At 50.8% G+C, this 16,460-nt stretch overlaps 2 protein-coding genes across 2 annotated transcripts; one reads left to right on the top strand and one right to left on the bottom strand.

Moving 5' to 3' along the window:
* Nucleotides 1-154: 154 nt before the first annotated feature.
* GT037_009634 (uncharacterized protein) lies at nt 155-14,214 on the top strand (the record flags this gene model as incomplete). The annotated part of the gene is made up of 10 exons (XM_038934681.1): nt 155-3,375; nt 3,426-6,701; nt 6,853-8,314; nt 8,367-9,477; nt 9,851-9,937; nt 9,986-11,645; nt 12,033-12,216; nt 12,261-12,567; nt 12,635-13,160; nt 13,398-14,214. 10 exons carry the CDS (start codon nt 155-157, stop codon nt 14,212-14,214), a joined length of 12,651 nt encoding a protein of 4,216 aa, XP_038782482.1.
* A 492-nt stretch (nt 14,215-14,706) lies between these two features.
* Nucleotides 14,707-16,376, bottom strand: GT037_009635 (uncharacterized protein; the record flags this gene model as incomplete). The annotated part of the gene is made up of 2 exons (XM_038934682.1): nt 14,707-15,379; nt 15,427-16,376. 2 exons carry the CDS (start codon nt 16,374-16,376, stop codon nt 14,707-14,709), a joined length of 1,623 nt encoding a protein of 540 aa, XP_038782483.1.
* Nucleotides 16,377-16,460: the final 84 nt, after the last annotated feature.

Here is a 16,460-nt window from a genome sequence, read left to right on the forward strand (position 1 = left end):
GTGTTTTGAAGCTGTTTGGCCGCGGCCTTTGAGCCCAACTGCGACCGCATTGAACGACATCATACCTACCAGCGCGCCTGTCTTCTTAGTAATGTATAATCCACGGACTGTATGAAACGTCATGCATGCGAACAACCATCCCGGCCCTACGAAAATGGCAACAAAAGACGAGACGACGCGCACACGCACCGATCGAATTAAGGCCGATTTACGGTCAATCTCAACATGCACAAACGCCACAGCGACTGCGCTCCAGGACTTGCTGTCAAGAAAAGCGGAAGATGCGCCACAAAAGGAGAATGTCAGAGCAAAAGCTGTGCCCGCCGCACGGAGGAGAGGCGCGACAGCCACAGGTGCAGCGTCAGCGGATATGGGGAAGCAGAAGAACTCGAACCTTGGGCCCAAGGAGAAGTACATACTAGCGACTGAGGTTGCCAACACGACCCTCCAGACGCTTGCAGATGCGCTGAAGAATCCACCGCACGCGACTGCCGCCCGTCCCCCTACCAAGTCGAAGCCAACCGCCGCCGAAGATGCGCGCAAGCCTGCACGACCGCGACTCGGTCAGACAACGAGCTCCTCGGCATCACAAAAGCCTCTCAGGGAACGATCCGTCTCGCAAATCAACAACTCGCCCCAAAAACGCGTCCCTCGGCGGTCGTCTTCTTATTCTTCCTTCCTCGCCCCAGGTCCCGACCCTGGCCTGCTCGCAACAGCTGAATGCGCAAGAACCGCGTTTGCGTACTTGGGGACGCCAGAGGCACAGAAGGTCTTGGGCAAGGACTCGCAAGAACTACAGTACGAGAATGGTGTGCTCGTGCTTATCGGAAAGCTCGTCGCACTTGGCTTAGACAATATGGCAGTCAAGGAATTAAGAGGGTTGAAGAAGAAGCTGGAAAGATATCTCGGGCAGGATGCGGGCAAAGACGAGGTCAAGTCTGGCCTGCACCAGCAGGGACTTGCAGAGAAAGAGAGCCTTGCGTTCCTTCTCGACTTCGCGGCAATCGACCCGAAGAGCCCTGCTATCCCGCTAGTAGCAAACTTCCAGATGTATACTTTGCGCATTATTGCAAAGCTGAGGAGGCCTCGGACTGTTGAAGCCACTTGGGCATATCTCAAGTTGACCAACCCTTCATCACCTGCGAACCTACTCTTTCACACTGCCAAGACCCCGAACGGCCAGGCCAAGGCGGCAAGACAACTGGAGTCGTTGGCGCAGACTGTGCTCTCCCTATGTCCAAGTATATCGACATCCGAAGATGCGAACAATCTACAACCATCTGCCGAGACCGTACTTCTGTTACAGCACCTGGCGTTCAGCGTTCGAAAGAAATGGTGGAGTCTGGTCAAGCACCAAGGCAGTGCGGATAGAGAGCTTTCAGAACCATTCACCAAATGCGTAGTTGCTTTCGCCCGCAGATCACTACTCAACCCAAGTAAGAAGTACAAACTCGCTGAGACATTGTACATTGATTTGGCTGGGTTCCCGGGCGAGTCTGCTCCGCAAGCAGCAGCCAACAAGACCCTGTCCTCTCTTGCTCAAGCTGCGGGCCTGTCTGACCAGGCCCTTCGATGGCTGGGCTCCTCAAAAGACACTGCGGACTCCAATTCGTCCGCAGCAAAGCAAACAACACGTGCGATACGCGTTGCCACAATCAATCTTGAGGCTCATGTGAAAGGCGAGAAGAAACCGGATTTGGACGAGACCATTACTACCGCACTTCAGATCTTGGATGGCGCTCTAGGTGGTTCAGTGTCTGATTTGGAAACTTTGTTTGCTGAAGTGAATGCACTGCGACGCGCTGCGACACGGTTACTAGTCACAAGCATGTCAAAAACCACAGCTAGTTCTGAGAGCAATCCTACCGAACAGCATGCTGTACCCATCATTGCAGCCAGTGTACGTTTCTTTGCCAGATTTCTCGGGGCTACATCGTCAGGTGAAACAGACGCAAAATCGCAAACCCGAAAACAGGAGCGAGTACTTCTAGCATGGAAATATGCCAAGAGTACGGTCGACTCTCTGATGGCATGTTGCAAGAGAACGACAAAGACTCAAGATCAATGGAAAGAACTGGATACTATCCTCCAAGAATGCTCACACATCATACGTCGATTCGAAGAAGAGATCGGACAAGGCACACTTCCTAGAGAAGAGAACATCTCTCTTGTGGGCACGTATATGGTCAAGCTATCAAATGCGTACTGGTCTTTGTATCTGCAGTTGCGAAAAGCGCATTGCAATCCCGAAGCCCTTGTTGTAGCCATGGAACGCTCAATCGACCTTGTGCAATCTCGTTCGTCACCTGAGAGAGAAAGTGGACTCCTCTCAATGAAGCTGGAAAACTGGGGAGAGGCCTTAGAGGATCTGAACCGTACCGAAAGCTCTCGCAACGCTTTTCGGCAATGCATTCAAAGCCACCTCACTGTCAATATGTTGCAGCAGCTCTCCGAGAAGACGTCAACATCCTCCTTGCACAATGTGTTCGAAAGCGAGGGGCCATTCGGTGCCCTCGTTCGCGTAATGAAGACACTTCATCACTCCTTCGTCACGTCTGGTCTTCAGAATTTAGACGAACTCGCCTTCTATGACGATGACGAGCTAGAACCAGGAACTAGGGGAGCCATCCTAGAGTTGCAGCTTGGCTTTTACTTACGAACTCTGACCAAGAACCGACAGTGGGACTCTAGTCTTGACCAGTCGATACGTATTCTGGTGGAACGATTGCAACAGCTTTATGTACCAAGCGTGTATCCCGTTCGACGTCTTCGACTCTGTATCACACTTCTTCAGCTTTATCAACAAAACCCGCAAATATTGTCTGAAGAACTGACATCGCTTAACGCCACAGATGACGACGAGATACAGAATGTAAGTAGTAAAGATGAAGCATTAAGACGATACGAGGTTCATCTTAAAGCGCTTCGCGACCTCAAAGCTTCGATGGAACAGTCATCTTCTACCACAACAACCTTCCAGCAGTGCTTCACAACGTGGGAGTCACTCGTTGGGTCAATGTCTTCGTGGGAGGCGCTCACAGATTGTGTCGAGAATACCGAATCCTGGCTACAAGATCTGCAAGCATGCCTTGAGTATCTCAACGCGAAAGGCGAAGAGTATCTTGCGTTGCCTCTCCTACATCTTTTGGTCAAAATTTTGGAGCTCCAAGACGGTTCTGATGCATCCGAGCGCATCGCCGTTTTGTGTGCCCTCGGCCTGCAATTTCTTCACCTTGGATATACCGGCAAAGCAGGGTTGTCTTTGGCGAAGGCTGAAGCGTTGCTCGAACGTCCGACATCATCTGTAGAAGCCAAGCTGCAATGGCATATGGCATACGCTGAATATCTTGTGAGTACCGGGAACACCACAAAATGGTATGTAACGAACTATATCATCTTGACAGCATCACACTAATAATATATAGTCTGACTACGATGGCGGATGCTCAATCTCTTGCGCTCAACGATCGTCAGTTCATGGATCTCGCAAAACCTACAACTACGCTTTCTGGCAGATTGCGATTTAACAAGATAGTGGCGGCTGCCGCTTATGTGCAGTCGCTTCTTGCCACAGCTACTGGGTCATTCAAGACAGCAGCTCGGCATGCGAGGCAGTGCGTTACAATCAATCGTCGCATATGGGCCGCGCTCGAATCACGGGCCAGTGCGAAAAGGACGACACCCTCGGAGAATGCAGAATCCATGGCGCCTCTTGTCATGTCCGTGACACATGATGCTCTCAATGGACCTGAATTCTGGTGCCTGGTTCCTGCGTTGTATCGGGCACTAATGCAGCAATCTCAGATCTTCGCCCACCAAGGCCTATTACATGAAGCAATCCATGTTGCTGAACAGGCTGAAAAGGTGGCTGCAGCCACACAATCTGCGACTTTGATCACAGACAACGCCAGCTGGCGCGCTGACTGTTGGGCGCAGAGTGGCAGACCTGACAAGGCCGAAACCATTCTCAAGTCTCTGAGTCCCGATCTTTCCCGAAAGTGTCTCTCAACGGCAGGTTATCATTCGGCCGTAGCCAGGATACATCACTGGAACGGTCAATATGAACAGGAGATACAGTCGTACGACTGCATGGAGAAACTACTTAAGGACCTGAGTTCGCCATCGTACATCAAGACTCTGGAGACTTTTTCTACCTCCGTCGATGCGCTTGCTAATCGTGTCTCATCTATGACCCTAGAGGCCACGGAGAATGTCAAGAAACCAGCCACAAGAGGTCGCAAACCTGCAGTGAAAGCTGTACCGAGAGCGGCTTCCAAGTCTACCGCTAACGCTCGCGCCAAGGCCACAGAAGTAGCTGCAAAGCCTGTTCCAAGAACGAAACGCCAAGTAGGAAAGCCCACTGTTTTGGAGACGACTAGTCTCACCGAAGAGTGCTCTGCGCTGTTCGTGTTCCAAGCGAGCATGAGAGACCGAGCTGTCCTTGCGAACCTCCTCCACGATGATCTCGCAAAAGCTCTGAGTATACTTGGTGAAGCGGAACAGCTTCAAACTGGACTAAGCCAGGAAGTGTCGCACATGTGGGCTATCTTCAAAGCGAAACTCGCACAGAGTGCGAAGCAGATTGCTGAAGACTTTACTGTCAACACACTCCCTGAGTCGACCATTGCCTTTCCTGCTTTTGGTCTCGACGCAGCAACCGCCAAGAAGGGTGCTCTGGCTACTTCGATTGCTACCAAAGGTGGCCGGGCGAAGAAACAAATTAAGGTGGACTTCATGGACACGCTTCGTGATGCACGTGCGCGACTCGTCGAAGCACACTCCCTGTGTGCTACTAATGGGTCCAATCATCTGTTCCGTCAAACCTCCATGGCGCTCGGTCATGTCACTGTGTTGATGTCGGCTGTCTTAGGAACAGAGCTGCCAGGCTCGCTCCACCCATTATACGCAGCTTACATGAGCGAACTTCCAAAAGTAAATGCCTTGCGGCTTGTGCAGGAGTCGACAGAGGCGGAGAAGGAGCAGCTCTCACGCGATGATTGTCTGAGATGGCCAACTTCTGATTCGTCGCATTTTGCCTTCAGCTCAGTATCCAGTTTCCAGGAAGAATATGTTGACATCATTCCAGAAACGTGGTCTGCTGTATCGCTGGCGCTTAGTGAGGCACGCGATGAGCTATTCATCACCCGATTTGAGAGTGGTTTATCTCCGTTCGTATTACGTTTGCCACTTGCCCGTCACGCTTCCCGCGAGATGGACGAAGAAGAGTTTTCTTTCGAGGATGGCAAGAGAGATTTTGATGAAATTGTCGAGCTCAGTGACTTCAGTACTCGATCCGCCAAGGACATGACTTCTAGGGAAGCGAGACACCAGTGGTGGGCTGAACGCGAAGCTCTCGACACCCGGCTTCGCGAACTTCTTGTCAACATGGAAAACATCTGGCTTGGTGGTTTCAAAGGTATCTTCTCACAACACGAAAGACAGCCAGCTCTTCTTGCTCAATTCCGAAAATCACTGGAGGATATACTCAACGAACACTTGCCATCTCGCAGGAAGAAGAGTAACCAAAAGCGACCAGTGCTGGATACACGAGTGCTGGAGTTGTTTATTGGACTGGGCGACGCTACTAATGACGACCTCGATCTTGATGAAGCGCTAATGGACCTCATATACTTTGTGGTGGACATCCTCCAATTCAACGGCGAGCGTAATGCATACGACGAGCTCGACTTTGACGCCATGGTCGTGGAGACGCATGAAGCATTACGCGCCTACCACACAGCGTCACAAAAACTTGATGTTACCTCTCGCCATACGATACTTATTTTGGACAACAACTTGCATGCCTTCCCATGGGAATCGCTGCCTTGCCTAGAACAGCTTTCTATCTCGCGACTACCCTCACTTGCCGCCCTTCGAGAGCGAATACTTTCTGCACGATCTTCAGCAACCCAGCAGGATGCTGCTCCGGGCCATTACATTTCTACAAGCACTGGAGGTACGAGCATGCTAAATCCGTCGGGAGATTTGGCGCATACCTCGAAAACCATCAAGCCACGTCTAGACGAACTTACAGGTTTTTGGAATCACATCGCCAATCGCCCACCGTCGGAAGTGGAGTTTGAAGATTCGTTGCGAAACAAAGACCTAGTTTTGTACTTCGGTCACGGCAGCGGTGCGCAATATGTCAAGTCGAAATCAGTGCGACGTCTCTATCCCGGCGAACAGAATGAAGGAGAACGAAAACCAGGCTGCGCGACCACACTCCTCTTTGGCTGCTCGTCTGTACATCTTACAGAGAACGGAATTTTTGAACCTTCGGGTATGCTCGCTTCGTATCTCACCGCTGGCGCACCAGCAGTACTTGGCATGTTGTGGGACGTCACTGACAAAGACTGCGATCGCTTTGCCGTTAAAGCAGGTGAATTATGGGGATTGTGGCCCGAGGCGCAAGAAGACGTGTTGCCATCCAAGACGTCTACGAAGACTCCTGCAAAGAAGAGCAAGGGCAAGAGTCGAGTTGCGCAGTTGGTGGACGAGGTAGAGGGTGCAAGGGCCGCGGAGAGCGCAAAGAAGGGAAAGAAGTCTGTGAAACTTTCAGATGATCATCTGGATTTGGAAGGCAATTCGCAGAGGGGGGTTGGATTAGATGAAGCGGTGCGGGATGCGAGAAAGGCTTGTTATTTGCGGTACTTGAATGGGGCTGCTGCTGTGGTATACGGAATACCGGTATATTTGGACTAGTGTAGCGAGGTAGAATGAGGCCACTACAAAACAGAGCAACGAATAATGTACGCAAGACTTTCATGTTTTGATAAGCACATAAACAGGTCCTTCCGGTTCGGTCCTGATCTGTAAACCTTATTATGACGCGCGGCTGCTGCTCTACGGAAGCAACTCCGATGGTGTTATGACGGGACGAGGCCACGGTCTCAGTCAGCGGAAGCGACAGAATCGGTCTTCGCATCCTCGGAACTCCACATTCTCCAGCGCGTCAATACGTCCGCTACAGTTTCCGATCTTGTTCGCAACGACTTCGAAAGCAATGGCCGAACGACCCGCCAAGTCAGGGTCATCTCGAAAGCGTGCGCTCGTGAGCTGCGACCGCTGCAAAATTCGACGGGCACGGTGCATTCGCGAGAATGCCGACGTGCCTTGTGCGGACTGCAAGGCAAATGGCGTGGTTTGTGAATCCAAGCTACCACGTAAACAGAGAGTGTATGGGAGTGTGGAGACGCTCAGCCTGCGCTACAGAGCTCTTGAGTCGCTAGTCAAAGGGCTTTTTCCGGATGAGAATGTTCAGGACACAGAGACCCTGTTCAAGATCGCCACGGCAAGCAACATAGCAATGCCAGCGAGCGACGACTATACACCTGCAGATATCTTCAACAATAGCAGTAGCGACAGACAGGCTTCTTCTTCAGAACAGCAACAAAAGCAGCAGCAGCAGCATCAGTCTTTGCAAACATCACCCATTGCTCAGTCCCCATACTTGGACCCACACACTACTACATATCCCCTGCACACTGCTCACCGCACATCTTCCTTGTCTACAAGCAAAGAGCGCCTACGCCAGCCTGCTTCCGTAACCCAACAAGTATCTTCCCAGGCAGAAGAGGTCATTCGCACAAATCGAGGCGTCTCGCATTATTTCGGTCCTTCCAGTAGCTTTCGGCTTGCAACGACTATACGAGCACTTGCGTCCCGCTGGAAGGTCGTCTCTGGTGCAGACTTTCCTGGACTCCGGTCATTCACATCAAATCCCTCAAGTCGATCAGGATCAGCGCTGAAACGCAGCAGCACAAATCCTTCGGAAGACGAATTTGCTATACCCACATCGAGCCAGCGTCCCAACTCGAGCCATGGAAGTCGGAAGAGATCCAGAACTGAGATGGAGGCATCGAATGATCCGTCGCAACTTCAAGATAGTACTTCACGTCTAGATACAATTGGTGATTTGATTCCCCCAAAACACATCACTGACGCTTTAGTAGCGGTCTATTTTGATCAGATTCATATGTACTTTCCCCTGTTCAATAGAACCGTGTTTCAGATGCGACTGGAAACTACATACTCGCGAAAGGGCGACTTCATTGACGAATGTAAGGACATGGGATGGCTAATTTCACTGGCTTTGGTCCTGTCTTTCGGTTGCCAGCAATCAAGAGCAAATGATGTCGACCAAATGCAAGCGCTCCGCCACAAGCTTGTTGTTTTCGCCAAAACCTACTTCCGTGTACTTTTGACGGCGACGCAATTGGACAACGTTCAGGCACTTGTCCTTCTCAACATGCACCATCACAACGTTGGACAAAAGAGCAGTTCGTGGTTACTGATTGGTCTTGCTGCACGCATGGTATGTTACTTGCTGCACACGCTTCCGGTCCTCTGCTAACGCTTGATGCTAGGCAATCACCATGGGAATGCATCGCGATAGCTCGAATCTACAATTTGAACCCATCGAATGCAACGTGCGCCGGCAAGTCTGGTGGTCCATTTACATATTTGAGAAGATACTGTGTGGTATATTGGGTCGTCCTACGGGGATTGACGACAGAGAGGTAGCGATGAAGGTTCCCGACGCACCAATGCTCGAGCAAACGCGCATCACCGCAGTTTTCATGAACCTCTGCTCCGACCTCGTGTCTTTGTCGTACCGTATCCGACAACGTGCATACTTCGACAAGACCTCGTCCGAAGAGCGATCGCCGACGCTGGCTGTTGCCATGACCCTACTCCGCGAATGCGACAATTTCTACGCGAACATCCCTCTACATATGTCCCTTGATCAAGCCCCAGGAGGTACAGACTCGAAAGCAATGATTCTGTTGCTGCACATGTACTACTATTATACACGCTGTGTCATCTCCCGAGACTTTCTCATACAAAAGGTCGAGAGCAACGTCTGCTTTCTAGAGAACAAAGCGTTACCGGCTTCTGAGGATTGGCCATCGACTCTAATACTTGCGGAAGACTGTGTTGACTCGGTGCACAAGAGTCTCCAGTGCATCACAATTGGGATAGATCTTGGTATCTTCGAGATCATGGGCTACTCATGGTTAGACTTTTTCTTTGTATTCCATGCCGTCTTAATAGTATGCGCAGACTTCCTCGCTCGACCCAAAGGTCAAACAGATTCACCCAGAGACATCGAGCGCAAAGCGACGGTGTGCACCGTCCTCGAGCAGGTCCGTGGAATGCAGCAAAAGCTCCCATCCACATACAAAACCTTGGGTCAAATTGCGCTGCAGTTCGCAGGGATAACCGGTGTCACCCAAAACAGTGGTTCACCAACGATACAAGACGCACCAGCCGATGCGTCTCTAGAATCTGTTGTGGATATGGCACATGAGGAAAGCAACGACCAAGTCGGCATGCTTGACATAGGAGGCGATTGGTACACGGATGCGACAGCAGATCTAGGTTTAGATTTCTTCGACCTGGGCCAAGCGACGCATCCGGTGACATTCCCTATCATGGATCCTCCAACACGTTCTGAGAACGCGGGCGATCCGACGGGTGACGTTATAGATGATTGGACGGACAGGGCGCTAAAGGGGATGCACACCCTTTAGACGCGATATCACGCGTTGAAGTCCAAGTAAATTGTATGAAAACATTTATCTTGCCGTCATAAAGTGTCCTTGAAGCGTGGATGACATCATCACCTAGCGTGGTGTTTGTGTTGAACTAGCGCTTGGCGATGCACGATCGTCCGATAGCCGCAGCCAGTCAAGATCGGCCCAAACCTCTTTGGGATTTCATGACGCATTTGTTCACAGTTGGTGTCGTTACAGCTGCAGACAAATACAGGTCGGCGGTAGCTCGCATGGTCGCAGCATGTCGCATAAGTGCTGAGATCTCGTTTCGATGCCACACTCACACGATACAGAGCCTATTCTACCAACTACGAATATGGCAGGCGGCAACAACAGAAATGGAAAGAAGAAGGTGCTTGTTGTGGGAGCCGGCGCCGCTGGTACGTTGAACGCGTCTTTCGAGATCTATGGTTTCTAATTCGAAGCAGGAATGTCAGCCGCTCACCACCTTTCTGAACATCCCGACAAATTTGACGTTACCCTCATCGACGCAGTAGATTACTGTGGGGGTCAGGCGTTTTCTATTGGAGTCGATAAGGAGCGCCATGGAGCTGACTGGCTGAACCAAGGTGTTCAAGGTGGAAGCTACATTTTCCATCACACCATGACAATGTTTGCGAGACAAGGCCATCATGCTGATCCCGTGAACCTTCAAGTCTCCTTTGGCAAGGACGATATCTTCTGGACTAATGTCTTCCCGACCGAGCTTCTTGCGCGCCATCAGAAGGAGATCAAGAAGTTTCACACCATGCTCAAGATTGTTCGATGGTTCGAGCTTTTCTTCGCGTTAATCCCCATCAAGATTCTTTTTAAAATGTTCTGGTTTTCCGAAGAGTTCACCAACACTGTCGCCATGCCCATGATCGCGCTTTTCCTGGGAACCGGAAATGAGACACCAAACGTACCTAGCATCATTCTCGAAAGGCTGGTTACTAGTCCAACATACGGAATGTGGTATCCAGGAGACAAGCATAGCGTTGCTAGCAACTTGCCGCCCATGGTGGTTTTTCCCAAGTTCAGCGAATTCTACGAGCGCTGGCGACAGGATCTGCTTAAGCGTGGCGTCAACGTCAGACTATCAACAGAAATTACACGGGTAATGAAGCGAGACAAGACTGGCGTCACCGTAAGGCTGATCAAGCGCACCCCAATGCCTGATGCGCATAACCCTAATAGTGCCAACGTGCCTTACGACAATGACCATAACGCCGATTCAAACGCGCAAGAGAAGGAAGAGCACTTTGACGAATTGATTCTCTGCGTGCTCGCCGACACAGCAAAACGTATCCTAGAACCCACTGCCTCCTTCCGCGAGAAGAAGGTCCTCGGTTCCGCCAAGTTCTCTGACGACATCACCGTCACCCATTGGGACAGTGACTATATGCATAAGCACTATGAGAACTTTTACGACCCAGACAAGGCCGTCACGAAGCTCTCTGACATCGATCAAACTGCGCGTAACACTATGGCCGAGAAATCCTTCAAGCCGATGTACTACATCAAAATGTACCCCCAGGATCGATCAAAACTTGAAATGTGCTTTGATTGCACAAATTACCAGAGTCAGTTTCCACCGGAGGTTCCCTTTGACAAGCACATCTTCCAGACTATTTACTTGAATAAGGAACGAGACGGCCATCTCTGGAGTATCGACGAGATCAACAAGGACAAAATCATTCGCAAGGATTGGTGGCACCAGCTGTGCCATTCCTGGACGCATTACGTTTTCGTCGTCCCATGGATGTGGCTTCTACAGGGCCGAAAGCACACTCGGTTTGCAGCGGCATGGACACTCATCAACGCCCATGAGGTTGCGGTTATGAGCGGAATTGCTGCGGCTGTTGATCTGGGTGCGCAGTACCCTGCTGATCTCGAGCGCGACAAGTTTGCTTTCTTGAGCTTCAGGCTATACTACCTATTGGCATACGGAAAGTGGTATAGCCGAAAGGCGACAAAGAAGACGAAGGAGGGACCGGGCAAGGACTGGGCAAGTGGTCTTTACGGTAGCGTCTACCGTGGTCCAGGTGTAAGCGATATTGACAGACTACAATGGAGGAAAGAGAACAACATACAGGATGCGCCGATCAAGTACGGTTTCCCTTCTGACAGTGGAAAGCGATAGGCTGCGAGTGGAGAAGGCTGAGGACGACGAATGAAGTCTCGGAGGTATACATAGGGACGACGCAGTTACACCGAACATAATCTTTAATGCGCACTACAGATATGTAATTGGTTCTTCTGTGCATGTACTAGCCCAACTTAGATATCTGGAGAATACATATCTTACGAGTAACGCCCGGCTGACCACGAACCGTTAACTCCAAACTCCGTTGTCAAACTCCGCCAAGTCCCTGCAGATCAGTGTCCACCGAACTCCACATCTCCACATAAAAGGTAAGCATGATGTCGTTGCTGGAAGTATAAGTACTCCACCTTGACAACATCTTATATATAAGACTTGATACCAGAAACAAGCCCGTTACCGTTCTCACCCAATATGTCTTCCAAAACGCCCCTCGACGTCGTCTTCGGCTGTATGACCTTTGGCCGCGAAGGCGAAGAACAAGTCCGTACTTCAAGTCTGGATGACTGCGCGGCTATCCTAGATACTTTCCAGTCTTACGGCCATAGCGAAGTCGATACCAGTCGTTTCTATGGAGTAAGCACACGCACCCTCTTAGCCCTATTCGCTAACGCCACTAGGATGGTTCATCAGAAGAGTACCTCCAGAAGCTAGACTGGCAGAAAAGAGGCCTGACAATGGACACAAAGTTCTTCCCTAATGTCCCGGGTCTTTTTGGTCGTCCTCAAACACACTCCAGATTAGAGGATATGCGCAAGAGCTTAGAAGAGAGTCTGACTGCTCTTGGAGGAAAGCAGGTAGATCTGTGGTATCTCCATGCACCTGATCGTACAGTACCACTTGAGGAGACGGCCAAAGCCGTCAACTACCTGCTCAGAGAGGGGAAATTCAAGAGATGGGGCGTGAGTAACTTCATGTCTTGGGAAGGTATGTTACATATTCTTCTCTTGTGATTCCCTACGCAGGCACATTGCTGATACTTTCCCATCAACAGTGGCTGCACTCTGTGAAATTTGCAAAGCAAACGGATACCAATTGCCCAGTGTATACCAAGGCGTGTACAATGCTCTCCACCGCAGTATTGAACACGAACTTCTCCCTTGTTTGCGAAGATACAACATGTCCTTCTACGCGTTCAATCCGCTAGCAGGCGGATGGTTAACTTCGCGTTACAAGCGCGATACACAGGATAGCACAATCGAGTCTGGCAGTCGCTTTGATCCAAACCGTATGCAAGGAAAGATGTACCGCGCGCGTTATTGGAATGACGAGTTCTTCACAGCCATCGAGGGGTTGCGTACCGAGCTTCCTAATGGCCAAACAGAGAGCGAAACCGCGCTGAGGTGGATGATGCATCATAGTCAACTTAAGAAGGACTATGGGGACAAGGTCATCATTGGAGCTAGCAGTAAAAAGCAGCTGGAGATGAATCTCGTTGACTTTGAGAAGGGGCCATTGGATGAGAGCGTTGTGAAAGCATTGGATCAAGGTTGGGCTGGTACTCGTGGGGTGACTTGGAAGTACTTTCATTAGACTTGTGGATGTGAAATATGGGTGATAGGCTAGTTGACCCAAGGTTTTTGCGTAGCGAATTTGTGTTGTGAACCACAGTTCAGTCACCACCAGTACAGTGAACCATAGTTGGAGAGCGACATGCTAAGCCTTCGGGTAGATAAAAATGGTTGGAATCTTCCCTCACGATGTGTTCGTTTTTCTCTTCACATAACCCTAACAGCAACTCTGAACCGACACGATAGAACAGTCGACGGAATGACAAATCCCTACAATCAACCAACCGAATGCGTCTCTACCACCACCAGCTGGTTCAACCCCAGTGGCACAGCACATTACGTGCGTCCTATTCGTCAGCCTGACATCTACGTGGAGACAAATGATACCTTGGAAAGGATCATCGCAGGGAATTCAGTTCGAGTAGCCAAACTCGAATCCCTACTCAAGGAGAAGCGGGGACAGCATAGGACTGAAGAAGCCGCAACTGCAGCCAAGGCAACTGAAGAAAAGCGCCAACGAAAATTTGCTGCCGCGATCCAACAACACCGAGATGAAGAACTCTCAGCCATAGATATGAGGCGGCGTACACGGTACGGAAGCGCTATGAGCCATGAGGTAGCAGACGAAGAAGCAGCTGCCACCGCGTTCCAGGCGAAAGAGGCCCAAGACTACCGCAACTCGTGCGACTGCAACTTCCAACGACCCGCAAACAGCAATAAGGGAAACTTGACACAAAACCAAGAGGAAGAGCGTAGGAAGAGGCGCATAGATATCTCTTCACGGTCCGCTTCGCAGGCCGACCACGAGGTGACGCTTGCGAACTGCCACTTGGAACTCGCGAAGTGGGATCTGCAACGCAACGCTCGAATGGACTCGGAAGCTACATTCAATGCCTTCTTTTCCGTGGAAAACAAGCCACGTCGCACAGGAACCCAATGGCGCGGTACTGGCAAAGTGATCCGCCCGTATACCACCTCATCTGGCCTTGGACATGACACCTGTTGCGACTTCGATCACTGCAATGGGCTTTGTGCAGAGATCGAGACTACCCGACACGAGTAATTGCGGTATGAGTGCCGAGGTAGACACACGTGCAGGCTTATGCGATTACGACATGTCAACCTCAAGTAGAATATATCCTAATACTGCACAACAAGGTACGATAATTCAGTATGAATGGCCGTGGGATGTTACCTCATCAGCAGAAGTACTCGGTACAGAAGGAAGAATCACTGAAAGAAAAGCACAAATGTTTTAAGAAAGCCAGCAGAGGTGAATGGTAGGGTGTTTGGGTATTAGGTGTAAGCTATAATTGAAGATGACAAGACTGAGCGAAGGAAAGAGGGTATATCAACCAACCAACCAATCCTAACCAGACCGAAAGTCAAACGCATGCCGATGCATCCCGAAAGTGAGATTGGAAGGCTCACAGTAAACCACCTGGAAGAACTTAACGCCTAGGTTATCTCATTCTGAAATCGTGTAGATAGTACGTGAACGCCCCTTGTCCCATTGTCGTAGTGTATCTGTCATGAAAAAGGAACCGTCAGCATACTACTTCCTTTCCCTTGTCTCTCCATCCACAGGCTTGATGCTTGTAGAGCCTTCGAGTGGAGGGATATAACCTAGTTGCTTCTCATTCCCGCCCTCCATTGGTGTGAAGGGTGTAAAGCCACCTTCAGGTGACGCCTGCCACTTGGCCATATCCGCCTTGAGCTGTTCAAGCTCTTTCTGGAAGCGATTACCAAAGACATCGATGTAGTAGGTGGCGCCATTGTAGACACTCCAGATGAAGACGACGCTGAGGAATAGACCTGAGGGCCAGCGGTACCAGAACCAAACCGGGCATGGTAGCATAGTCAAAACAGCATAGCTATATTGGATGAACATGAAGGCAGGCTCCTGCAGGAAGTCGGGCAGCGAGAGAACGATCTTGCCGATCCATGTTTTGGCATACGACTTCCGCAGCCATGTAAAGCTAGTAGGCCGACCCGCCGCAATCTTGTCACGACGACGTACTGTGATGAGAAAGTGGTAGCCCAGCTGCCAGAAAGCGTACGGTACAGTAGCCCACAGCATCATCTGCAGCAGACTGTAATGGTGGGGGGAAGTTGGATCGGAGTGGCGGATTTCGTAGATGGCGGGATAGTGTTCTTGCTGATATTCTGGCGAAAGCAGGTGGACAAGGCAGTGTAGCGTAACACAGGGCATGATGTGGATGAATAGACTAGAAATGTTAGCATGAGTTCCATGTTGCAGGACCAAGCAACCAACCTGACAACCTTGTCCATGCTGTGGAACACGAGCGAATTACGCCACATGACGATGGCAACAGCGTTGTTTCCCATGCAGAGGCAGTATGTTGCAATGAACAGACGCTTCGACTGCGGGAAGACCCACACGCTCAAAACGAGTAGTATGTTGACGAAGTAGCACAGATCCGCGAGAAAATAGTGGTAGCCCTTCTTGTGGTAGGTGAAGAAGCGGAGGGGCATGAAGTAGAGTAACTGCGCAGTGTACCAGTGTGGAAGTAGATCCGGATGGCACCCAACAAGGTATCCTGAGACGAAGATGTTCATGACGGCAGCAATGAAGGAAGCCTTCTCACGCGCAGTGACAGTGAGCGACTCGTTCCAGCGGCGATTTAGACGATCCACCGAGTGGCGCATGCGCCTCTTGTATTTCTCAAGTTGTTCTGCCTCAGATGGAACTCTCCGTCGCCATTCTTCCACGACGCGATCTTTTGTAATGCCCCGATTCTTGGCCTGGTTCTTGATTCTCTCCGTCTGGGAAGCTATGGAGCTCTGTATCTTCTCGATGCGCTGCGATAGGGCGAGGTTCTCGACAAAGTCGAACATGGTAAGCTTCTCGACGGGCGGGAAAAAGGCGGCATCTTCAAAATCGGACTCATCGTGGTAGGAGCTATTGGAGAAGGAGGCAGAACGGGAGAGGCCAGGTGTAGAAAGCGGCTGCGGGTTGGTGGAGGAGACTGGGTCATCGAGTAGCGCCGAGCCAGCATGGGTAGAGTCGCCTGGTGTCGGACGCGCTGACAGCTCAGAAACTCCCAGCTGTGGCTCTGATCGGGACTTGGGCAGGCCGCTCCCATCCGTATCCTCTGGGGTCGCCATGTTGAATATTTCCTCCTGGACGATTTCGAGATTAGAGGGAGTCCGCCGATGAAGTGGTCTTTTCAAGTGACGCGGGGGTGAAGCTGCAGCCATCATGGCGGTTAGCTGATGTATCTCGACAGATGCGCCAAGGGTCCATGTTTGAGGGAGGGTGGGTATATCAGAGGGAAGAGGCGTACA

This window comes from Alternaria burnsii (assembly GCF_013036055.1).
Source record: "Alternaria burnsii strain CBS107.38 chromosome Unknown 725, whole genome shotgun sequence".
Lineage (NCBI taxonomy): Eukaryota > Fungi > Ascomycota > Dothideomycetes > Pleosporales > Pleosporaceae > Alternaria > Alternaria burnsii.